Source organism: Crocuta crocuta, unplaced genomic scaffold (assembly GCF_008692635.1).
Source record: "Crocuta crocuta isolate KB4526 unplaced genomic scaffold, BGI_CrCroc_1.0 scaffold164, whole genome shotgun sequence".
Classification (NCBI taxonomy): domain Eukaryota; kingdom Metazoa; phylum Chordata; class Mammalia; order Carnivora; family Hyaenidae; genus Crocuta; species Crocuta crocuta.
The window spans coordinates 2074214-2100882 of NW_027530016.1; the positions used below are offsets into that span (position 1 = coordinate 2074214).

The 26669-nt window shown below is 37.4% G+C and overlaps 1 protein-coding gene across 4 annotated transcripts in view; it reads left to right on the plus strand.

Moving 5' to 3' along the window:
• Window positions 1-26669, plus strand: part of MAP4K3 (mitogen-activated protein kinase kinase kinase kinase 3) — a 185613-nt gene that overhangs the window by 72384 nt on the left and 86560 nt on the right. For 3 of the 4 annotated variants that reach the window (XR_013335148.1, XM_077764230.1, XM_077764231.1), the window contains exons 3-4: window positions 18313-18390; window positions 23872-23962. Coding sequence is in view for 3 of the 4 variants with exons in the window: in XM_077764230.1 (XP_077620356.1) it covers window positions 18348-18390; window positions 23872-23962 (134 nt within the window). In the remaining variant the exon portion in view is untranslated. The remainder of the gene's footprint in view (window positions 1-18312; window positions 18391-23871; window positions 23963-26669) is intronic. The other variant, XM_077764232.1, reaches the window with a different exon arrangement.

The following is a 26669-nucleotide window of genomic DNA, read 5'->3' on the forward strand; positions in this document are numbered from 1 at the left end:
GGGAAATGGGAACTGACTGCTTAAGGGTATAGGGTCTCCTTTAGGGGTGATGAAAGTGTCTTAGAATTAGATAGAGGTGATGGTGGCACAGCATTGTGAATGTACTAAATGCCACTGAATTGTACACTTTGTTATATGGATTTCACCTCAAAACTATGTATTATCCATAAATTAAAATAGTCACTTATTTTATTTTTCTGATGGGTGTTGGTGCTTTGACATTTCAGCCCGTGGAATGGGCAGTGCATCTTCAAATGTGTCCCACAAAAAAGACACTCTGAGGTTCATCATTTTAATGATGGTGTGTGTAATGTATATACGTTGTCTTCTCACACATTTTTTGGTTGCTTCATCAGAATTTAAAGTAGTTTTCTTTACCTCTTCTGTCTCTCATTTTGCAGAGTTTTGGGGTTATGTTTTGTTTTTGTCTTACACTGGATAAAGTTGAAGCCTAATGATGCTGGAGCTTAAAGTATCTGTGGGGAATTGAGGGTATGGTCAGGGATGGGAGTGGATCGTAAAGGATGGAAGCTAGAAGGATATTAAGGCCAGATTGTATTCCATGACACCTCCTGTGCTATGTCAAAACGTCTGGAGCTGTGGGTCACCTCCTGTGCTATGTCAAAACGTCTGGAGCTGTGGGTCATAAAAGGTTATAAGGGAGGAGACTAAAAGCATTTATCCTGTGTTTTAAAGATAATTGGCAGTAGTAATGTGACAAATGTACTGAAATGTAAGTTAATACTGGAAATAGGAAGAGCAGTTAAGAATTACATTGGGAAAGGTTTTAGGGTTCAGGTTAACTGCCATACAAAGAAACTACAAAATAAAGTGACCTAAGTAAGATAGACATTTATTTCTCTCTCATGTAACAGTTCTGAAGTGAGCCCAGGTTGGTACGGCAGTACTGTTACATAAGCTTATTCAGGGATGCATGTTCCTTCCATGTTATGCCATCACCCCAGTAGAGCACACATTCACATGTGTCCATCTTCATCTTGCAGGAAGAGAGAGATATTTTAAGGCAAGCAACTTTTCTTTTAAGTAATGAGGGTGGAAATCACACACCAGTTCTGCTCATCTTTCATTCCTGGAAACTTGGTTACATGGTCTCACAGATTCATGAAAGGCTAGGAAATGTATTCTTTAGCCTGACAGCTATGTCCAAGAGGGAAAGAATGGCTATTGGAGGTAGTAGTCTACCCCAAGAGGCATTTTGACTGTTATTATGAGGATTTGAACCAAGGTACTTATAATAGGACTGGAATTGAGAGGTATTTAGGAAGTAGGATGAAAGAGAGAATGTATTTCCATTCACTTGAGATATGTTGATTATGAGGTGTGTAGAGATTGTTTGTGTAGACATGTACAGTTGTCAGTAAGATCTACAGGTCTGGAGCTCAGGAGAGAAGTCTTGGCTGGATGCCTGAATTTGAAAATCATTGGTGTTAGGTAGTAGTTGTAGTTGGAGAGTTTCAAAAAGAAGGAAGGGGTTGCTAATATTAAATGCTGCTTCAGAATTGATACGAGGCCTTGGATTTGGGTCTTAGAATGACATGGACCTTTGCAAGAGTACTTTCAACAGAGTCCTGGGATGCAAAATAGATTGGGTTGAGGAATGCATGGAAGTCATGAAAAGGAAACAAAGTTCCTTGAAGAACTTTGGCTGTGCAAAGCAATAGGGGGCTGGTTTAACAGGGGAGAGGAAAGTTAAGGGAGAGTTTTTACATTGAAGTAAGTCTGAGGATGTTTGTAGCCTGAAAGGAAAGGAGTGGTGGTAGAGAGAATGAGGTTATCAAAGAGAATATAGTATATGATGAAGCAAGGTTCTGGGAGGGCTTGGAGGAGAAAGGATCAGGTGGTACCTCTTTTGAAAAGGAAGAGACTACCTCTTTTGTGATCGTATCTTTGTAAAGGGCCAGGAGTATAAATTAGCTTTAAGGTTGAATGGAGGGTAGTAAAAGGAGATCTCTACTAGGGGGCCTCCATTTTCTCAGATGGAGGAAGCTTTGTCTTCGCTGAGAATGAAGTAGAGGTAGAGAAGTCGGATATCTGAAGAATAATGGAAATGACTTTTTGTTGTTGTCTTAGGAGCCACTGTAGGAAAATAGAAGAAACTAACTAGTTACCAGTGATGGGATTGTTGTACAGTGTTGTACGCCTGTCTGAAGTTAGAAATAAACCATTTTTTGTTTCCAGTAACATATTTATGTTACTGCTCAACAACTATCATTAATTAGAACATTGCCTGAAAACATTATGCCATCAATTTTCACCAATTAAAAGTTTCTCTTTTCTCTAGAAATTAGAATTAAGGGGAAATTAGTGTTAAGAGAACTAGACAAGGTAGTACTCTAATGTAGGTAAACTTGTCTCTTTCAAAAACTGCTCATTAGTGAAATTCCTGTCCCTGTAATGTTAATTATGCATCCATACTACCTGTTCTCCAGAGTCTCTGAGGATAATAAACATATATTCATAATTTATCTTTAGCTTTACTCACAAAGTAAGTAAAAAGAACCACCCAGTAATACTAAGATAAATGTTTAATGAGAGGTAGAAGTAGTACTTTTATAGAAAAGAGAAAAGCAGTACAGAGATATGTCACTCTATAAGGTCATCCTTTTGTATAAGTCTTCGTGATTCCAGGTGTGTAATGCAAACCAGTGATTCATTCCTGGTATTTAACATGAAATGCTGCTAACACAAATGTAATATTTATTGTATCTCCATATAATACCAAGTATAGAAGAAAGTTCAGTTTCCTTTTAGTACTCTTGCTTCTAACAAAGCCTTTGTTTTCTTGATATGTTATAAAGGGACATTGTAGTCCCACAAGTTTTCACAATAAAATATAGCCATTCTAACATATGTGAGGTGACACCGTCTTGTGGTTTTGATTTTCATTTCTCTGATGATTAATGATATTGAACACCTTTTCATGTACCTGTTGGCTACTTGTATGTATCTTGTTTGGAAAAAATGCTTATTCACTATTTCTGCCCATTTTTGTTTTATTTACTTTTTATTTTTTTAAATGTCTATTTATTTTTGAAAGAGAGATAGAGCATGAGATGGGGAGGGGCAAAGAAAGAGGGAGACAGAGAACCCATAGCAGGCTCCAGGCTCTGAGCTTTAAGCACAGAGCCTGACGTGGGGCTCGAATTCACAGACTGAGATCATGACCTGAGCCCAAGTCGGATGCTCAACTGACTGAACCACCCAGGTGCCCCATTTCTGCCCATTTTTAAATCAGATTTTCTTTTCTGTTAACTTGTGTGAGTTCTTTATATATTTTTTTTTATATTAACTCCTTATTGGGCATATGATTTGCAGATGTTTTCTCCCTATTCCATAGGTTGCCTTTTTATTTTGTTGATGGTTTTCTTTGTTGTGCAGAAAGAAGCTTTTTAGTTTTTTATCATAAAAAAGACAAGAGGTAAGCGTTGGCCAGGATGAGAAGAAAAGAAAAGGGAGGGGCGCCTGGGTGGCTCCAGTCAGTTAAGCATCTGACTTTGGCTCAGGTCATGATCTCACTGTACGGTACGTGGGTTCGAGCCCCGCATCGGGCTCTGTGCTGCTCTGTGGTGACAGCCGGCTCAGAGCCTGGAGTCTGTTTTGGATTCTGTATCTCCCTCTCTCTCTGACCCTCCCCTGCTCACGCTGTCTCTCTTCCTCTCTCAGAAATAAATAAAACATTTTAAAAAAATGTTTAGAAAAGAAAAGAAAAGGGAACCCTTGCATACTGTTGGTGAGAATATAAATTAGTGCAGCCACTATGGAAAACAGTATAGAGGTTCCTCAAAAGATTAAAAATAGAAACTCCATACAATCCAGCAATCCAGCTTCTGCGTGTATATCCCAAGGATATGAACACAGGATATTGAAGAGATATCCACACTCCCATGTTTATTGTAGCATTATTTATAATAGCTAAGATTTGTAAACATCCTACATGTCTGTCAGCGATGAATGGACAAAGATGTGTGTACATATACAATGGAATGTTACTCTGCCACCAGAACGAAGGAAATGCTGCCATTTGCAGCAACCTGAATGGACCTTGAGGACATGATACTAAGTGAAATAAGTTAGAGAAGACAGATACTACATGGTATCACGTGTGGAATCCCAAAAAACAAAAGTAAAAAAAGGTCAAACTCCTAGAAACAGAGTAGAAGAGTAGAATGGTTTGCCTGTGGCTGGGGGGTGCGGAAATAGCATATAATAAAAAGGAAACAAAATTAACTCAAAAGGTAAATTCTGTATATTATAAAAAAGAGTAGAATGCAATACTTGCACTTAACAACAAAGCCCCAGAATATATGAGACAAAACTAACAATTGGAGAGAGAAATAGACAGTTAAACTAATAAACTATTATTATAGTTGGTAACTTTAATACTCCACTTCTATTTTTTCATTTTTGTTTTTATTTTTATTTTTATCTTTGGAGAGAGAGAGAGAGCAAGCAGGGGAGGGGCAGAGGGAGATAGAATCTTAAGCAGTCTCCACACTCAGCAAAGAGCCCTACACTGGGCTCAATGTCAGGACTGACATTTCAGCCTGAGCCGAAATCAGGAGTTGGATGATTAACCGACTGAGCCACCCCAGACATCCCAGTACACCACTTTTAATAATTAATGGTATAAGTAGAGAGAAAATAAACAAGGAAATAGAAATACTATAAACCAGTTAGACCTGATACACATCTGTAGAACACGCCACCCAACAGTAACAGACCATATATTCTTCTCAAACATACATAGAGCATTCTCCCAGAATAAACCATATGCTAGGCCATAAAACATGCCTCAATAAATTTAAAAGAATTATAGTCATACAAAGTATGTTCTTCGAGAATAGTATTTAGAAATCAGTGACACACATCTGGGGAATTTACAAATATGTGGAAACTAAACAACTCTTTTAGTTAACTAAAGGCTCAAAGAGGAAATCAAAAGGGCAATTAGGAAGTACTTCAAGAGGAATAAAAATGAAAGTACAACATATAAAAACGTGTGTATGTACAGGTGTGCTGTTTCAAAGGGACACATGGACCCCAGTGTTTATAGTAGCGGTATTGACAATAGCCAAAGTAGGGAAAGAGCCCCAATGTCCGACGAATGGATGAAGATGTGACGTGCGCGTGCGTGTGTGCTTGTGTGTGTGTGTGTGTATACACACAATGGAGTATTACTCGGCAATCAAAAACAATGTCTTGCCATTTGCAACTATGTGGATGGAACTAGAGGGTATTTGTTAAGCGAAATTAGTCAGAGAAAGACAAATATCATATGACTTCACTCATATAAGGAATTTAAGATACAAAATAGATGAACATAACAGAAGGGAAGTTAAAATAACAAAAACAGGGAGGGGGACAAAACGTAAGAGACTCTTAAATATGGAGAACAAACTGAGTGTTGCTGGAGGGATTGTGGGACGGGGGATGGGCTAAATGGGTAAGGAGCATTAAGGAACCTACTCCCGAAATCTTGTTGCACTATATGCTAACTAACTTGGAGGTAAATTTTTAAAAATATAAATTTTTAAAAAAACTTATGGTATGTAGCTAAAGCAGTGCTAAGAAGGGAATTTATGAAATTAAGAAAATAATTCTAATTACAGTAGCGTCAAATTAAGACTAAATATTTAGAAACTAAGGTTAAAATATTTAGGTATAGATTTAACAAAAGAAATGGAAGACTTGTACATTGAAAACTATAAAACATTGGTCAAAGAAGATCTAAATAAGTGGAAGGACATTCCATATTTATAGGTAGAAGACTTAATATTGTTGAGATGCCATTACTCCTAAAATTGATACACAGATTCAACACAATTTCTATCAAAATTCCAACTTCCTTTTTGGCAGAAATTGACAAGTTGACCCTAAAATTCATATGGAAATGCAAGGGACCCAGAATTGCTAAAATAGTCTTGAAGAAAAGAACAAAGTTGAAGGGCTTGCACTGCTCCATTTTAGAAGTTATTACAAAGCTGCAGTAACCAAGACAGTGTGGCATTGACATAAGGATAGACATACAGATCAGTGCAGTAGAATTGAGCATCTAGAATTTAATCCTTGCGTTTAGGTCATGAGTTTTTAGAACGTTGACAGGACAACTCAGTGGGGAAAAGAATAGTTTTTTAAATAAGTGATGCTGAGAATGAAGTTGGGACTCCAACCTCACACCGTACACAGAGATTAATGCAAGGTGGATCATATAACTAAATGTGAGAGTTAAAACTATAGAATTTTTAGAAGAAAACCTAGGAATAAACTTTTGCAGTGCCTTCTTACATATGACACCAAAAGTGATAAAAGAAAAAATATGTTAGTTTATATCAAAATTAAGAATTTTTGTTATGGGAAATGACCAATAATTAACAAAGTGAAAGGACAGTGTGTACAGAATGAGAGAAAATGTTTGTAAATTATACTCCTGATAAGGGACTGGATCTAGAACATATAAAGAACTCTTTCAAGTCAATTAAAAAAAAAGAGACAACCCAATTTAAAAACAGGCAAAGGAGGGGTGCCTGGGTGGCTCAGTTGGTTAAGCATCTGACTTCGGCTCAGATTATGATTTCACGGTTCATGAGTTCGAGGCCCAGTTGGGCTCTGTGCACATAGTGTGGAGCCTGCTTTGAGTTCTGTGTCTTCCTTTCTCTCTGCCCCACCCTCACCCCCTGCTTATGCTTTCTCTTTCTCTCTCAAAATTAATAAATGGTAAAAAAAATTTTTTTTAAAAAAAACAGGCAAAGGATTTGAATAGATACTTCTTCAAAATATAATTTACAAAGGGCCAATAGGCCCATGCTCAAAAGATGTTCAGCAGCATTAGTTGTTATGAAAATACAAAACTTTGAGATACCACTTTATACCCATAACGATGGCTGTAATAAAAAAAAGACTATAACAAGTGTTGGTAAGATCATGGAGTAATTGAAACCCTCATACATTGCTGGTGGTAATGTAAAATGGTGCAGCCACTTTGGAAAACTATTTGGCATCTCTCCCAAATTGTTGGACAAGTGAGTTACATATGTCCTAGTTTTTCCACTACTAGGTATCTACACAAAATAAATGTGTACCTACATTTACATAGAATCCTATATATGAATATTTAGAGCAGCATTATTCATAATGACCAAAAAGTGGAAACAACCTAAATCTCTATCAGCTGATGAATGGATAAATAAAATGTAGTATATCCACAATGGAAAAAAAAGGGAATGAAGTATTGATATGTTGAAAACTTTATGCAGAAGGAAAGAAATTAGTCACAAAGGACCACAAATGGTATGATTCCATTTATATGAAATGTCTGTCGGGGACAAATTTATATAGACAGAAAGTAGATTAGTTTCCTAGGGCTGGGGGAGGAATGATGGAAATAGGAAATGACTGCTAATGAGATTGAAAAGGTTCTAACATCAGTTGTGATGATGGTCGTACAGTCCTGGAAGTGTATTAAAGACGATTGAGTTGTACACTTCATTTGGGTGAATTATGTCTCATTAAAGCTGTTAAAAAATAGTACTCATTGTAGTATTAATAATTACCAGAATGTAATGTTTATTGTTATATTAATAATTAAACTTAGAAACAGCTAAAAATAGAGACTTGGGATCTTATTGATTACAGGTATGTAACTAACTATCCTGGTCGGGCTGCTAAGACAAGTAGTTTTTTCATTTAGCAGAGAGATAGAGAAAAGATGGTAATAAGGAAAAGGTTGAAGAAAATGCAAGAGGTTAAAGATGATGTTTGGAATTTAGAAAGAAGTCTCATTAAGGAGTTGCAAGTAGTAAGATATTTGCAAAAACAAGTGTGTGGTATGAGTTGGGAGCAAAAATAAAGAGTGGGGAAGAAAAGTAATTAGCAGTGCTGTCCGTTGGAAACCTCCTTAGTCTAAGGTAGCCTAAGCCCCTTAACTAACAGCTTGGAAGGAAGTGGGAGGAAGGGGGACTGAGCAGGGAGGCTCAGGAGGAAGGGTTGGTGTTAGGTAGGGGCCCACAATACAGGATGTTCTTTCATTTATATGGTTAGAACTTGCGAAGTTGTGAAATTTTGGTTAGCCGTTGTTTTTTTTTTTTTTTTCCACATGGCAATTATACTTCCTGTACTTTTCCAGAACCATCAGCTGTAAGTTGATGACCAGTTTATCTCATCTTGCATGGGATTTTTTCCACTTTTAGTACTGAAAGTGCCATGTTCCAGGAAGTCCTTCAGAGTCCTTCAGTCCTTGGTCACCCTAGTTGTAAGATCTGCTACTGATTTATAATAGTGTTTTTGCTGTGTGTGTGTATGTGTGCGCACGCATGTGTGTGTGGAGATGATGAGGGAGAAATACACATTAATTGTATACATTAGTGGTAAAATTAAGTTTGGAAAAAAATGAATTATAGAACCAAAAAGTTGGGAAATGCCACAAAATATTTGTTGACTCTTATATTGTTAAGACCCTTTATAGTTAGGCACTAAAGTTATCAGCACCAAGACATGGCCTTATCCTAAAGAAACTCACTGTCTGTAGTAATAGCATTTCTTTGCAAAGATGGTATCTTTTTCTCAGCAATAAGGTATGTGTTGTTTCATTTTAGAGAGCATGCAAGTGCAGGAGAGGGGCAGTGGTGGGAAGAGAGAGAGAATCCACACTGAGTGTGGAGCCTGATGTGGGTCTCAGTCCCATGACCTGAGCCAAACTTAAGAGTTGGATGCTCAACCAACCGAGTCACCCACGCACCTTGAAGGGTCTATTTTTAGTAGGAAAAAAATGGAAAGAACTACTGGTAAGAATGTGGCGGTCCTGAAGTCTTCACTAGACTCTAATTTCTGTGAAGGCAAACTTCATATTCATTTTCGTAAACATAAGATTCCCAGTGTCTGATAAATTGCCTGGCACCTATTAAAGACTCCATAAATATTTATTGGATAAATCAAATTAATGAGGAAGATAGGGAGACTAGACAGAAGATACTTCATAGAGTTCTTAGAGATGGATCGGTTTAAGCCAGGATTCTTTTTTGTTTTTATGCTAATAAATAGCTGATGTTTATTCAGACTTTGTGCCAGTCTCTGAATGAAGTGCTTTGTCTGCTGACTCCTTTAATCATTGTATTATTGTCCCTATTTTTTATAGATGAGGAAACAGATGCACTGAAAGTTTAAAATGCTTGCCTGAGTAAAGTGGATCTGTGGTTTGCACTCTGGCAGTGGAACTCCAGAGCCTGCTCTCGGGAGTTGGTAGTGGTGTGGAAACTGTAGTATCAAGTTCAGCTGGATGTTGATTAACCTAGAGCTAGTACATAAAAATCTTTGGTGGTAGAGCCACCACTTAACTAGCTAAGGGATTTCTGTGCTCATTAAAGGAGTAATGAACTTCACTGGGTAAGATATAAATGTTTCTTCAAAACCTGTAAATTTGCCTAAATTGGACATTTTTTGTGGAGAAATTAGTGCATAATATACAAACCAAAAGATAAACTAGCAAATAAACTCTGCCTTCTAAAGAGCATAATGTAAACAGTTTAATTCGCAGGTTGTTTTTCACACTCTGACATAAAATGGAGATGGGGACGTTCGGTAACTAATGGAGAAAGTAAAAATTTGCCTGGCTATTTATCAGGCTGGAATTACAGACACATATTGACCTTAAACAATATTTCTCCCAAGAATAGTGCAGCTGGAAAGTATTATAATAAGCCCTATTTTTGAATGACGGTGGCTTGCTTATATACTAAGAAACTTTGTTCTTGAAAATCATAGGCTATCAGAAACTTGGCTGTGTGTAATTCTATCTGCTAAAGTAAAACATCCCACTTTTGTCTGAGAATCTTAAGTCATTTTGATATGAGAAGCAGTCTTGCCTTCCAGCTGAATCACACAGCTTCAGATAAGGGGTTTCTGGATACAACATCCTCATAGTTGCTAAGAGGACATCGGGTTGTCTTTGCAGTCCAGTCCTGAAAGAGACCCCTTTTACATACCGCTTTGCTTTGCTGTAAGCCGGTCACAGCACTGCTTCATTTAAATTTCACCTAAACTCCATTCCTCCCCAAATCTTATAGTAACTGTTAATCTTTCCTTTGTTTTGTGAGATGGCTCAAGGTTCCTCTGGTGTGCAGTCTTCCTCACTGCGGTGCGCCAGTACACCTGACTTCACCAGACTCCAGGTTTGTTCTATGGTCTTCAACACGATTGGACTAGCATGCTGCCAACTCTTGGAGACTTATGTTAAAAGAAAACTAAAAATGGTTCAAGATGAGAGCTCATGGGAGAGCTTGCTAGTAGAATAGAAATCACCTTCTAGTTCTTATAAGATGTCATTGTGGGTCCCTTGGGTCCTTCCCCTCCCTCCCTTTGTGTGTTTTAGAGTCCGCGTTAGAGCCATAAGGAACTTTTTAGGTCTTCTTTCTCAGTGGTTATCAGATGTTCCACCGCTTTCAAAACTTTTGTCATAAAAAATAGGTGGTGACAGGGAAGCACTCAAATATTTGAACAATTGCTTAAGCCTCACTCTACATTTCCTGTTGTGATAAAGTAGGCACCACATTTATAATTCACCCAAACTCACACATTTTATTTGTGGCTCTCATTACTCTGATTCTTGGCCCACTGTTTAGTTTTTCACACTAAAACATAGGATTTAATTACAGTTACTTACAATTACTCATCTGTGGTATTGCTTGCAGCACTAGTTTTTAAAGTAGAATGTAAGTACAGAGAATACTGATTAGGTAGCAACTCATGCGAGAATCTCATTTCTTCTAATGGGGAAATTCATCCCTTTTCCAACACAATGAAAAGTATAGAGATTGGTATGCAGGGAAATGTGTAGTAAGAAAAATAGGGTATTATGTTTTGTTTTCATTGAGAGCAACATTTATTAAATTGTAGAGCAAAATTTTGAAAGTGCGAAAGGTACCAGGAAGACCTCACTCTACTATTTCTTCACGGTTCTTCAGGGTTGTATTTTCTAAATTTTCTTTCCTGTCTGCTTTTGACACTAGTTTTTTTTTTTCCCCCCTGTTCTGAGAGGTAGGAGAGGTGCTTTCTCCTCTTTATTTTCATCATGGGGTGGAAGACACCAGGGAAATGATTTATCGGGCTCCTTTTCCCGTCTCCCTGGAGTGCTTAGTAGATCCCTTACCACCAGTTGTTTATTCAGTGCTGCACTGTGCTTATTACCATCATGAAGAGAGTTGTGGTACATCATTTATGGTCATTTTCAAGGGTTAATCATGGATTGCTTAGCCACTCTTTAATATATTAGAGGCATGTTATGGGCTTGAGGATGACTATACTAGACACATTAGGTATTTACACATTAAAGGGTCATAATGCTCAAAAATTTAAAAAAATAAAGAACTTTTTGTTTAATAAAGCTGCCATTTCTTCCTCATTTCCAGTCCTGTGTGTTTGTTCAGTGGGTTTGGCTGCATGAATATTTATTTAGCACTCAATTTAGTTAAGATAGAAGATACAAAGACAAGGTTCCTGCCTTCAAGGAGCTTGTTACCCAGTGTGAAAATTAACATAAAGAGTGTTTATGTAGCAGCATAACTGCAGGGATTGAGCCAAGTGTGTGTGTATATGAATTGTGCTGACAGTAAGAAATGGGTGGACTATGACGAGAAGCACTTGATTGATTCCCATGTCAGTGAATAGCTGGCTTTGACTGGTTGTTCACTCTGTGGAATTCTCTAGATGGGGTGTGTCAAGGCAGGCTGCTCTGTGAAAGGACACGAAGAGCACATAGTAGTTCATGTATCCTGATTCATTCGATGGGTTCCATAGAGGTTGTGAGGTTCATTTTGCTTGGTATCATTAGGAAAGGAACAGTTCAGCTGAGCCTCCGAGGCTGGCCTGGATTTCGCAGGCTGTAGGAGAATGGGGGCATTTCATATGAGGACAGTGTGAAAGCAAAGACGGTGTTGACATACTCTGCCTGCTCTGTTTGGGTATAGTGGGAAATAAGATGTGGAAAGCAGATTGATGATAGTTTATGGAGAACTGTAAATAGTAGCTGGAAGATTTAGACTTTACCCTGTGGACTGTGGGATTTTTGTTTTTACACAGGTTAGTAGCACAGTCGGTGTACACAGGACAGAGTAAGAAGAGAGACCCTGGGAGTAACAAGAACTCCTGTTCTTACAACGTCCACAGCTGAGTGGCACGGAAGGCAGGGGTGACTGCGTGAGATTTTAGGGTGGGAGGAGGAGCAGCACTGAAACATGAGTGATGAGGCTACTTCGGAAAAGGGAGAGCTGTCATCCAAATCGAGGTTACGGGGAGAATAGCTTTGCTGTACTGTTTTGATTTTACGGACTGATGTCTTCTTAAGTTTTATTCCACTGTGATTTATGCCGACATAGCCTCAGGACCAGGAGCCATAGAACATTGTATTTTAACCCAAGCCTTGTGAGAGAGAACCAGAACGTTAGCGCGAAATTTTAGAACTACCCTAAACAATAAACTGTGGTTCTTGTAAACATGATAAAGATAGAAAAATTATTGCCCTTTATATTCTTTGCTTGGTTTAAAATCTGTACCATGATTTGTGTTTCCTTTTTGTTCTTACTCCATATTTCAAGCCTAATACAGACCTGTTTTACATAAAATTCTAGGTATGCTGCTCTAGTTTTTAATAAAGTAAGAGGGATATAATCCAGAGGACTGGTACAGGGAATTCACTACTGAGTTAGGGTACCTGCTTTATTTTGAATCTTCCATCAGAGCCCGTTGATAAACTGGGCTCTCAAAAGAAGAGCTGAATCCAGAGAAAAGGAGACCTAGCAGGTTAGTTAGAAATTTCAGGTTAAGTCACTCTTACTTCACTGCCTGGAGACTATTGGTTCATAGTGGGGAGTGTTTTCTCAAATACTCCTTTAAAATGAAAAGGGGAGTAGAATTTGGTTCTTTGGGTATGAAAAAAATCCTTACTCTTTATGTATATAGTACATATACACACGCGTACAGAATATCTGTGGCATTAAAATTTCATCGGGAAAGGCCATTAGGAAAAGAAGATTGAGAAACACTGTATTAGGAGTTTTTGTTTTTTTTTCCCTCTAGGAGTGGGAATCTTGCTTTCTTTAAACCAGCTATACCTGATCATCTGATGGGAACTGTTTTGGTATACCAATCAGGATATTTTAATCTTCCACTGTTTAGTTTCAGCAAGGAAATTTCTCGATCCTGTTGAACTAAGGATTTATAACAATTTATGCAAATATAAGTGATACTTACCTTAAGCATTGTTAATTATAAACACTTATTAAAAGAGGGCCAAACAGAAAATAAGCTATAAGTTACTTTCATCAGATGATATGTTTGAAGAGTCATTTTCTTATTTGCAGTCCTTAAAAATACTACTACTGCTATCATAATTAATATTTTCACTTATATTAGAATATCTAGAAATCCATAGAATTATTAGATACTTCCTTTATATTTCTTTGTGGTATTAATTTGTAATTTGAGTATTCTCCCCAAGACTTAAGAATTGGGTACTAGTTCTGTGGTTTACAAAAAAAATATTTTGCAGTTTTATACTGTAATTACTTAAAGTCAATTTCTATCTTTTAAAATACATCTGCCATTAGGATACTCTGGTAGGTTAAGATAGTAATTGGATTTCAGTATTTTCCTGGAACGCTGGTAGTGTGGGACAGTAGTTGATAGCTTGTTTAAGAGAATAACAGTGGGGCGCCTGGGTGGCTCAGTCAGTTAAGTGTCCGACTTCAGCTGAGGTCATGATCTCACAGTTTGTGGGTTCGAGGCCCATGTTGGGCTTTGTGCTGACAGCTAGCTCAGAGCCTGGAGCCTGTTACAGATTCTGTATCTCCCTCTCTCTCTGACCCTCCCCTACTCACGTCCTCTCTCTCTCTCTCTCTCAGAAATACAATTTTAAAAAAACATTAAAGAAGAGAGAATGACAGTTCTGGGAAGGGAGCCATGGATTTACTGAAATACTGTTAATTCCATTTATTGTTTCTATAATATGAAATGGAGTTTTATAAATTATGTATTTTGGATAGTACCACAAATTAAATTAAAAGGCAACTTAAAAATGGCTATAAAATACATGTAGCATGGATGGACTTTCCCATTTCTCTGTGTTTAAAAATATTTTTTTAACGTGTGTTTATTTTTGAGAGAGCAGACAGGGGTGGGACAGAGAAAGAGGGAGACACAGAATCTGAATCCAGGCTCTGAGCCATCACCACAGAGCCCAGCGCAGAGCTTGAATTCACAAACCATGAGATCATGACCTGAGCTGAAGTTGGACCCTTAACCGACTGAGCCACCCAGGTATCCCTCTGTGTTTAAAACAGAATCGAAGCAGGAAGGTTTGTGAGTGAAGTACCCATAATGTGGGCATGGGAAATCTTACTTCTTTACCATAACCTAAGTTTAAATTTTCTCTCTGGCCATAACATTGTGCATGCATGTGGTGAAAAACAAAACAAAAAACCAAAAACACAGATTTACTTCTTAACAAATTTTTAAGAATGTTGAACAGCAGATCTCTAGAACATTTTGCATGATTAAAACTCTGTACTTATTGGGGTGCTTGGATAGCTCAGTTGGTTGAGTGTCTGACTCTTGATTTCAGCTTGAGTCATGATCCCAGGGTTGTGGGATGGAGCCCCGTACTGGGCACCATGCTGAGTGTGGACTCTGCTTTAGATTCTCTTTCTCTCTCCCTCTCTCTTCTGCCCCACTATTGCTTGCTCACTCGCTCTCTCCCCCTAAGAAAAATAAATACAAATAAATAAACTCTATATCTATTTTAAAAAAATTTTTTTATGTCTTTTATTTTTTATTTTGAGAGACTGAGACAGAGAGCGAGTGGGAAAGGGGCAGAGAGGGAGACACAGAATCCGAAGCAGGCTCCAGTCTCTGAGCTGTCAGCACAGAGCCTGACGCGGGGCTCAAACCCACAGACTGTGAGATCATGACCTGAGCTGAAGCTGGACACCCAACCAACTGAGCCACCCAGGCTCCCCTCTATACCTATTTTTAAAATTTATTTTTTAATGTTTATTTCTTTTTGAGAGACAGACAGAGACAGAGTTTGAGCGGGAGGGGCAGAGAGACAGGGAGGCACAGAATCCATAGCAAGCTCCAGGCTCTGAGCTGTCAGCACAGGACCCCATGTCGGGCTTGAACCCATGAACGATGAGACATGACCTGAGCCGAAGTTGGACACTTAACCAACTGAGCCACCCAGGCGCCCTAAAACTCTATACCTATTGAACAGTGGCTCCTCATTGCTCTCTACTCCCAGTTCCTGGCAACCACCTTTCTACTTTTTGTTTCTGTGAGTGCTGACTACTTTAAATGCCTCACATAAGTGGAATCCTGCCATTTTTGTCCTGTGGCTGGCTTATTTCACTTAGCATAATGTCCTCAAGATGCATCTGTGTTGTTGCACATGACACAGTTTTCTTCTTTTTTATGATTGAACAATATTCTACTGCATGTATTCAACACATTTTCTTTATCCACTTGTTCATCAGTGAACTTATGTTGCAGTAGACATGCGAGTGCAAATATCTCTGGGAGATCCTGATTTCAATTCTTTTGGATAAATACTCAGAAGTTGTATTGCTGGATCATATGGTAGCTCTGTTTTTTCATTTTTTTTGAAGAACCTTTTTCCTGTTTTCCATAGCAGCTGCACTGTTTTACATTCCTATCAACAGTTTATAAGTGTTCAGATTTCTCTACATTCTCACCATTTCTTTTCTTTCTATTTTTCCTTTCCTTTTCTTCCCTTCTCTCTCTTCTTTCTCTTTTTCTCTTTTCTCTTTCTCTTTTTCTCCTTCCTTTTTTCTGATAATGGCCATCTCAGGAGCTGTGAGTTGATATGTCCTTGTGGCTTTGATTTGCATTTCCCGATGCTTAGTGATATTGAACATTTTTCATGTATCTGCTGGCCATTTGTATGTATTCTTTAGAGAAATATCTATTCTAGCCCTTTGCAAGTTTTTTTTTAATAAGGGTGTTTTGGTTTTTTGGAATGTTTTGCTTTTCAGGTTTGGGAGTTCCTTATATATTATGAATATTAACCCCTTATCAGATACCTGATTTACAAATATTTTCTCCCATTCTGTAGTTTGGGTTTTCTTTCACTCTGTTGATTGTTTTCTTTGCTGTGCCAGAAGCTTTTTAGTTTGATGTAGTTCCACTTGTCTATTTTTGCCTTTGTTGCTTTTCTTTTTGTGTCATATCCAAGAAATCATTGCCAAGACCAGTGTTTATGAAGTTTTCCCCCAGTGTTTTCTTTTAGAAAGGTTTAAAATTTCAGGTCTTAAGTCTTTAATCCATTTTGAGTTGCTTTTTGTGTATGGTGTAAGATAAGGATCCAATTTCATTTTTTCTGTATGTGGATATTCAGTTTTTCCAGCACCATTTATTGGAGAAATTATTCTATCTCCATTCAGTAGTCTTGGTGCCCTTGCTGAAAATCAGTTGACCATGCATGTGTGGCTTTATTTTGGGCTCTGTGTCCTCTCCTTTGGTCTGTATGTTTGTGTTTATGCCAGTACTGTACAATTTTAATCACTGTAGCTTTGTAGCATGTTTTAAAATCAAGAAATGTGAGGTCTCTAGTTTCGTTCTTTTCTCTCAAGATTGTTTTGGATATTTAGGATCCTTTGTGGTTGTTTCATATGACTTTTAGGGCATCCCCCCCCCCCCCCAAAAAAAAATGCTACTGGGATTTCTATAAGGATTGCGTTGAATCTGTATTCACTTTGGGTCGTATGGACACTTTAACAATATAAAGTCTTCCAGTCGATGAATATTTTTCCATTTATTTATGCCTTTAGTTTTTAGTGTCCAAGTCTTCCACCTCCTTGGTTAAGTTTATTTCCAAGTATTTTATTATTTTTGATGAGATTATAATTGAGATTTTTCTAAATTTTCTTTTTGGGTCATTCATTGCTCACGTATGTAGACACAACTAATTTTTGTATGTTGATTTTATATTCTGCAGCTTTGCCGAATTCATTTTTTAATGCTTACAGTTGTCTGTCTTGTGGAATCTTTAGTGTTTTTTACTTATAAGATCATGTCATCTGCAAACAGAGATAGTTTTACTTGTTCCTTTCCAATTTGGATGCTTTTTATTTCTTTTCTTTATCTCTGTGGCAGAGGACATTTAACATGACCCAGGGTAGACAATCAAAAAAGGTGAGAATTCTTCTGGATATATCCATTCTTCTTAAATAAGAGCTACTTATTTTAAAGTAATACCAATTACAAAATAGTTCTCCCGTGTTTATCTTTTCTGATGAATTTAATTTTAATTTTTTTATGTTCAGAAAAAGATTTGGTTGGTATTCTGATTGGTTTATTACATTAATTCAGGGATTAATTCATGAGACAGTTGCCATCTTTACCAGAGTAAATTCTTCTATTCAAAAATGAAATGTCTTGGGACACCTGGGTGGCTCAGTCGGTTAAGCGTCCGCTTTCGGCTCAGGTCATTATCTCACTGTTCGTGAGTTTGAGCCCCGTGTCGGGCTCTGTGCTGACAGCCAGCTCAGAACCTGGAGCCTACTTCTGATTCTGTGTCTCCCTCTCTCTCTGACCCTCCCCTGCTCATGCTCTCTCTCTCTCTCTGAAATAAATAAAACATTTTTTAAAAATTAAAAAAAAAAAAAAAAACGAAAGTGAAGTGTCTTTCCATTTTTTTAAAAACATTTATTTATTTGGGGGGTGGGGAGATAGAGAATCCCAAGCAGGCTCCAGGCTGGCAGCGCCGAGCCTGACACAGGCTTTAACCGTGAACCATGAGATCATGGCCTGCGCCACAACCAAGAGTCAGATGCTTAACTGACTGAGCCACCCACACACCCCATCTTTCCATTCTATTAGATCTTTAATCTTCCAAAATACTTTATTTATGGCCTACAGATTTTGAAGCGTATTCTTAGATATATAATTCGATACATTCTAATTTGTTAATTTAAGCATTTAAAAAAATTGTTTCTGGTTGTTTTTTTCAGTTTTTATTTGCTTGCTTTCCAGGAACATAATCATATATACAGCTAATAATGAGAATTTTGTATTTTTACTATTTATTCACCTATTTTTTTCTCTTGTGGATTTCAGTTTCTTAGTACTTATAAAATAATTCACCCATTCAAGTTCAGGGTCCCTATTATGTGTTAGAAGACACAGGGAATAAGTAGACATAAAGTATGTTAGATATGGCAGGTGCTACAGAGAAAACTAGAGTGGTAATGGTGTTGTTGAGTTGTGACTATGGGTTGCTATTTTATATAGGGATATCAGAGAAGGTCTCACCTTGAAGGCAACAGATGAGTAGAGCCCTGAAAGAAGTGAGGAAGCAAGCCATCTGGGGTAAGAGCACTCTGGGTAGTCTGAATAGAAAGTGTAAAGGCTGGGAGTCAGGAGCTTGTTCATGCTATGCAAGGAAAAGCAAGGAAGACGATATGGCTGAAGCCAAGTGAAGGGAGAGAATAGTAGGAGAAATAATTTAGAATTACAAATAACATATCATACTGGGAGATAATGAACATTTGTGAAGCCTTGTTCTACACATTGAAGTATTCTTTCATCTAATCCTTAGAATAAGAGGATTAGAGGGAGACACTGTTATCTCCATTTTATGAGGAATCTGACAGAAAAAGAGAATATGAATGAATTTGCCCAAGGTCATACAACCAGAAAGCTGTGAAATCAAGTTTCATAGATCAGTATTTTGATTCCAAAGTACCTGTCCTTAATCATGACACTGTGATAGATATGGGGAGTCCGATAGCAAAGTATAGATTTGATGTTACAGAAATAAAGGAATTACTTAAGGTTTGACTTTAAACCATTATAGTTATTATAGTACAAATTTCACATCCCCTGTAAGTTTCTGAAAATCAAGGAAAGTCTTGTTCATTTCTGGAACTCTACCTGTAGTCTGTAAGCACATTCTCTTTTGTGTAATATTTGCTGTTCAGTGTATGATGGTTGTTGAATATATTCTCAAGAGACACCATCTAAAGAGAATAACTAGGAGCCACCCGGGTGGCTCAGTCAGTTGAGCATCCATTGATTTTGGTTCAGATCATGATCCCTGGGTCATGGGATTGAGCCCTACCTACGTTGGGCTCCAGACTGAGCGTGGGGCCTGCTTGAGATTTCTCCTTCTCTCCCTCTGTCCTTCTTCCCAGCTCATGCTTTCTCTCTTTAAAAAAAAAAAAGAAAGAAAGAAAAACTATTCATCTTTATCCAAATTTAAAGTGTTAGATGTTTTCACAAATTATATACATATATAATTTCACAAATATATATGTATGTGTATATGTCTGTGTATGTATACACACACGTTTCTTTGCAGAGTTCTATGCTAGAAGGTAACCATATCTATAACAAGTTGAGAAAACTTATTTTGAAATCTTAAAAGAATGATAATTAAAAGTATTCTAAATTCTAACTTACTGTATTAAATAACTGTTAACAATGCAGAGAATTATTTTATTATAATAACACTTGTCAAGACATTTCTGGAAAACCATCACAGCTTATTAGGGTCATGAAGATATTAAACATTTGGAAGAAAGACATAAAGATGACTGAAGAAAAATAAAGCAAAGAAACAAAATAGGGTACAGGAAACAAAATAAGAACACTAAGGGAAAATGAGGATGCCTTGTAAACTTGTGTTTACTTCATAAGGGGCAGAACTAAGGAATTAGGACACACCGTTAACAGATAAACTAAGACTTGGCTCCCTGAAGACATGAACATACTTCTCCATTGGTTCACTTCCCAATACAGATAATCCTTAAATTTTCCTGGTTTGATTTTCAAATAACCTCTACCTCCCTTTAGTGTGAAGTGACATGTCAACTGCCTTCGTACAATGACTTGGAAGGAATTAGATCCATAAGCCATTACACTGCCTCCTAACCAGTAGTTCCATTTTGGCAGCTTCATGGTATTTATCTAGACAATACGTATGTAATTATACTATTGAATTTTTGTTACAGTTTTCTAAAAAAGTGGATAGTTAATTAATTCAAAATACTTAAGTTAATGTACTTTATAAACATACACAGTTGACACCAGTGAAAATCACTAGGCATACCAAAAAGCAGTCAGTTGGATATGCATTTGACTTAAGATTATGTGTTATTTTGTCAAAGAAAAAGTAAAGAATTTTATGAAATGTTGGAAATACAGTGATTGTTAGTTTGTATCTAAAAGGCAAGGAGGTATTAGGGATTCTGTGTTTTCTTGTAGTTTTCAGGGAAAGACCCACTCCCATGACATTCAGGTCTCCTCCTTTGTTCTCACACATATAGCTGTTGACAGGAAAGCATTGTATACCAAATAGAAACGTCTATAATCCTGTTCATTGTAATCTGTCATTTTATCTGTTCTTTATTAAATAGGACTGAGTCTTTTTTTGTTAAAAGAAAAAGTTTGTTAAAACTCTAAAACTTTAATTTGTGAAGTACCTACTACAGTTTGGACAACCTTTTTCATAAATGGATGGTAATAATTCTATCAGCTTAGAATAATGTTGACTACTGTAATAACTAAAGTAGAACATATGAGTGTCTTAACATAATCAAATTTATGTGCAGATGTTCAAGTTGTTGGATGACTTTCTTTTAGTGACTCAGGGACCCAGACTTCTTGCATTTCCTGGGGCTTCACAGTGTCATGTACTTTGCTGATAGGGAAATAAATAGCGGGATAAGGATACATTACTTTTGCTCAATTTGACTAGATGATTATCTCTAACCAGTAACTTCTACACTGCGGAAGGGGAACACAGATTGTTTGCCAATGGTAGCTGGCTCTGCCACGGTAATAATGTTGATAGTAATATGTGTTAATTTCCTGTGGCTGCTGTAACAAATTGCCGCCAAACTTGGTGGCTTGAAAAGCACACCTTTTTCTCTTAGAGTTCTGGAATTCTGAAATACAGAGCGCGTTTCACTGGGTCAAGATCCATGTGTCAGCAGCGCTGCACTCTCCAGAGACTCTAAGGGAGAATCTCTTTGCTAGCCTTTTCCAGCTTCTATAGCCACATTCCTTGCACTCCTTAATTCTTGGCCTCCCCCTTCATCGTCAAAGCCTGACCGCTTGCTTCTTGCCTTCATATAGTCAAGTTTCCCTCTGCTTCCCTCTTATAGGAACACTTGTGATTCCATTGAGATGATCCAGAGAATTCAGGGTAACTTCCCCATTTCAAGATCCTTAATTTCATCACATTTGTAAAACCCCTTTTGCCATATAAGGTCATATTCACAGGTTTTAGGGATTAGGGTCCTTCTGCTAACTTTAGGGCCATTATTCAGCCTGCTGCAAATAGTTAACATTTATTGAACACAATATGTGTCATGTTTATTTAGAGAATTTTTCATGTCTTAGTTTGTATTATTTTGCCACTTTACTTGGTTTATTCATGATCCAGTCTACTTATAGGCTTGCCTGTTTTTCTCAGTTATGGTTTTCTTCCCTCCTGTACCCTCCCCTGCCATTGTTTGGAAGATATATTCTTCACTTCAGTGTCTAAAAATCTTATGAAAAATCTTAGGCTCTCAGAATTGGAAAGAATCTTTAGAGATTATCTGGTGTAATCATTCCAGTTTACAATATCCAATTAAGTCTGCTAGGATTTGGGGTGAGGGTACCTGATAATTTATTCTTTGAAATATAGTTCTCTGGAGCTTTGATGAAAGGACTTTAAATCTACTGTAAGGCTTCTTTGGATTATTGCTGTATTAAACTCTGCTTTCTTTTTTTTCTACCCAAATCTCCTTTTTTCAGTTACCTTTAAAAATCAAATTGTGGATTTTTTTAAACTTTTTTCCCCACAAAAATGTTGAATTTAACTCAGCCATTCTCATAATTGATGTAGAAATGACTTAATAAGAAGAAAGGAAGCACTTTGGGTTCACACCATTTTCTGGGAAAGAGGTTAGTTGAAGACTTAAAGCTATTCACGGGTTTTAGTAAAACATGAGAGTAGCAAATAAGCAATTAATTATACAAAACATGGTAATAACATTGAAATTAAACCAAAAGCAGACATTCCTGGTTTAGAGTCAGCGTGTAGAGGAATTATGTGGTATTACAGATTCATTCTGCCAGCAGTTTTATTGATCACATATTAGTTGCTATGAATACAAAGATGACTAAGACATAATCCTGTACCAGAGGATGTGATATTCTAGTGAGAACATGGACATACAGCCATTGATGCAGTGCCGTAAGGGCTTTGATATATCAAAGATCACCATAGATGGTGTGATCTATGATCTATGATCTAACAGAAACCACAGCTCAGGGTAGCTTAAACGGTACAGGGAACTTACTGATCATGTGCAGGTATATACAAAGCTTACAGAGGCAGATGAGGCTAGCTATGGTAGTTCAGGCAAGCCTTCTTCCTTCCCGTTTTCCTATTTCTCCTCAATGCTTTCTACAGATCAACTTTGTTGTAAAGCTATCTCCCTTTGAGGCTGTGGAATGACTACCACCAGAAAGACAGCTGTTATCCTCTAACCATCAAACTAGATCAGCTTTGATCTCATGTGACCCCTTTGCTGGTTTGGGGAAATGCATAATTGAGAGGCAGGTGAAAAAGCAAATTTAGAACTTTCAAAGTACTTAATGTTTATTAAATACTGAAATTTGGTATTAGTTTTATTTGGCTTTATTATTTCTAATTAGATTTTTAATTTATTGTTGCAAATTGGATTTTCCTTAATATAATGAATATCAGGAATTCTTAATGGTGGGAAGTCAAGTCAGAAGACAGTCCTAGTTCAGTGATTTTCTTCTGAAAATTTGGAAGCATAAAAGTTTTCTGTTCTCTCTTTGGAGATCTTTGATTTTGTATTTACTTCATTGCAGAAATTAAGAATCTGACATACTGTCTTTTCTCTTTTACTTCTTCCCTTGTAACTAGGACAGTAGGGTGGGTTTTGACATTGTGTTCAAATGGTTCATGGCTAGGCTACTCCAAGTCTCCGTTAGATATACACTAGGAAACTACCAAGGCAAGAAATGTCAGGGCTTGCCATAGTGACCTCATACTTATGGTTTGAGCTGTAACTTAGGAAATCTGTTTTTTACTTTGCCACTAATATACATTGAATCAGGCTGTTCATAGTATGTGAAGCTTTAAAGACTGAAAGTAATGCAAAGCTACTTTCATTTAAATGTAAGTACTTCCATTTGTTCTATTTACATGGTCCCTGGTTCACCACATTTGCATTCACTGCAGTTCTGTTTCTGTCGTAAGTGTTCATTCAGGAGCGATAGCATGTGATACTGCTATAGGATTGCCAGATCTTATTTTGAAGAATTTGGGCAAGAAGGGAGTAGAAGGAGAGAGATTATTTCCTAATAGTCTGACCAGGCTAAATATAGTCCCGTTCTGCATCCCAGTATGGCTGGAACAAGGCATTTGAATCCAGGAGAAGCCTGTGTATGTGGGCCATCTGGTAACCCAATACTGGGCACCATTCTAAGTGTTTTACAAAATTAGCCCATTTAACTTTTCCAGTAGTCCTATGAGACAAATTATTATTATTATTATTATTATTATTATTTCCGTTTCATAGAGGAAGAAATCAGCGCAGGTCAAGTAACTTGCTCAAGTTAACACAGCTTAGTAAGGGACAGAGTTAGTATTTGAATCTAGATAGTCTGGGATCTGAGTTCACGCTTTTAATCACTGTACTTTTTGTTAAGTAAAGACTGAAACTGTAATTAAATATAACATCAGTAACATGATTAGGTTTTGAAACAAATTGACATTTTGAAATTTACCTACTAAATATCCAACATGCTTGTTTTTTATTCTAGGAGAAGACTTCGCAGTTGTACAGCAAGAAATTATTATGATGAAAGACTGTAAACACCCAAATATTGTTGCTTATTTTGGAAGCTATCTCAGGTACATTTTTGTTTCCCATCGCCTACTACATTTAACAAAATAAAGTTAGCTCTAATAGCATGCCTTGTAGTTTTCTTCATGCTTTGAAGATAGGATATTTTCATGTGAATGAAATTTTTATTTGTGACCTGTTTATGTTCATTCTGTAATCAGTAGCCTAGTCTGTGATTTGTCTCTTGTACTCTTGGCAGTTCTGGATGTGGTTTCAGTGAAGAAACTGGCAGGTAAAAATGGACTTTTATGGTTAATCTTTGTGTGGTAGATCAGAGATCTAAATATGCCATTCTGTTGCCCCTTACATCCAGATGTATTTCGAAAGTCAGGAGCATCTCTGACTGCTAGGTTTTTATTAGAAACTTTTTCCTTCTTTTGTGCTTCTAGCTCAGGGTATTACATCATTCCTTCCCTTCATTTTGTCCCAAGGACTAGGAACTATAATTATTTCACTAACTTTCTAACTTCACTAACTTTCCCAGGTTGCAAAGCAAACTTAGACTGTGAATTTGTGGCCTCTTGCTTTGGTTTGGCAGGACTACGCCGGGTCCCCCAGGTCATAGTCCATAGAGGTTGACCTCAAGGTCAAATCCTGTTTTTCCATTTACTTCTCTGTGCAGGTGTGAGTTGAACTCTGTGAACGACGTGTTTTTAAGGTTCCTTCCATAAGGAGGATTGGAGAATATTCTCTTCCTTATGTATTAAAAAACCTCTTCACGTTTTATTCTGATGGATGAACTATATGGGATATATAAGGAGGCAGCATTATCAGATGATCCCGGTGTAAAAGAACATTTCTCTTCTGATGTAGGCACAGCATATGGAAGAGACAGGGCAGTTCTGCCCACTCTTCTTTCCAGCTTGTGAAAAGCCAACCAAACCAGCTCTTCTTGATTCTAACCCCCACTCTTGAGCGGTTTTGATTGCCCCACCTTCATTAAGGCTGAAGAGTGGGTTTAATGGAGACTTTAGTTAATGTAGGGACAGATACTACTACCAGGTCCATGACTATTATATATTTTGAGTGGGTTCTGTAATAGCCAATTTAAAACCACTTAATGGTGGGTGGTTCAAACAATAACCTAACACAATTTCTGCTTAAATTTTTGTTTTATAGACAGACCCAGCACAGACAATTACTGTATCAGGTCAAAGAAACAATCTCTTAAACTCAGTTAAGTTTATGATAAAAATAATCGATTGCTGCTAATATGTTAAAATCATCACTTCAAAACAATTTGTTTTATTACTCTTGTTGCTCCTAACAAAATGACCTATTTATACTCAATTGGGAGAAACATCACAAAATATTTTTTCCCCCAAGTGCAAACAAGTCTTTGATCTAAGGGTTTTTCTGAAACATGGTCTGAGTCTTCTGGAACTGTGGGACCCTTCAAAGCCTATCGTATTATTCTGGATAGCCCCATCCATTTATATGGCAACCTTGGTCTTTCTGCCGTTGAGACAGTAGCATATTTGGTGGTTAACAGTTCTAGAGTAAGATTGTTTGGATTGGTTGAGTCCTGACTCCATCATTTATTAACTGTGTGACTCACAGCAAACTACCTAAGTACTCTGAGCCTCCATTTCCTCATTTATAAAATAGGAATAATAACAATAGATACATGATGTGATAGCGATGAAGATAATGAGTAAATACATGTCGTGTTAAGAACAGTGATTAAAATAGAATAAATGCTTCGTGTTAAGAACAGTGATTAAAATAGAATAAATGCTCCATAAACATTAACTCGTATTACTACTACTATTGATGCTGTTACTATTACTACTTCTTAACTGTTTGTAAGTGTTATCATGTTAGTGCCTGGTGATATTTTCAGCAACACTATTACCAATATTACTCTATGGTAGATACTATTTCGACTTTACAAATAAGATGCTTGAGAGAGTTCAGCATCAAGTAATTAGTTTACAGTCCAATTTCAAGTTATTGACAGTAGGGTTCTGTGTTCTTTCTGTAATATTGTGTTCATGGATCACATGACTTTTGACCTAGCCCTTCTGCTTCCTTGCCAAAAGAGCTGACCAAATAAACTTCCACCCCCACTCCTCCAGGTCTTCCCCCACCATTACCCCCCAAAAAAACCTAACACTAAACTAAACTGGACATTTGACTGTCTGTGTTACTTAGGCAAGAATCTTCCCACATGGGTCAGGATGCAAAACATTTGTTCCTGTTTGGAATTCACCAAAAGGTGAATTCCTTTTGAGTTTGTATCCAGTTTTGTTTGTAAATCTTGGCTTTGGCTTGCGGCAAAATAGTGCAACTCTTTAGTAACATGTCCATTAACCTTCACTTCTAGACATGGTACAGGAGAGGGCCAGTTAGACTTTGCTTAACAAAAATTGTATTTGCTTTAAGATTTTAGGAAATGTGTATTCTGACTATATTTTTAATATCTTTTCTTTTTGAATTTTATTTATTTATTTTGAGAGAGAGAGAGGTGAGGTGGGGGGAGGGTCAGAAAGAGAGAATCCCAAGCAGGTTCTGTGCTGTCAGTGCAGAGCCAGACACGGGGCTCTATCTCAGGAACAGTGAGATCATGACCTGAGCCGAAATCAAGAGTTGGACGCTTANGGCTCCTGAGTGACTCAGTTAAGGGTCCCGACTCCAGCTCAGGTCATGACCTTGCAGTTAATGAGTTCGAGTCCTGCATCGGGCTCTGTGCTGATATCTCAGACTTGGAGCCTG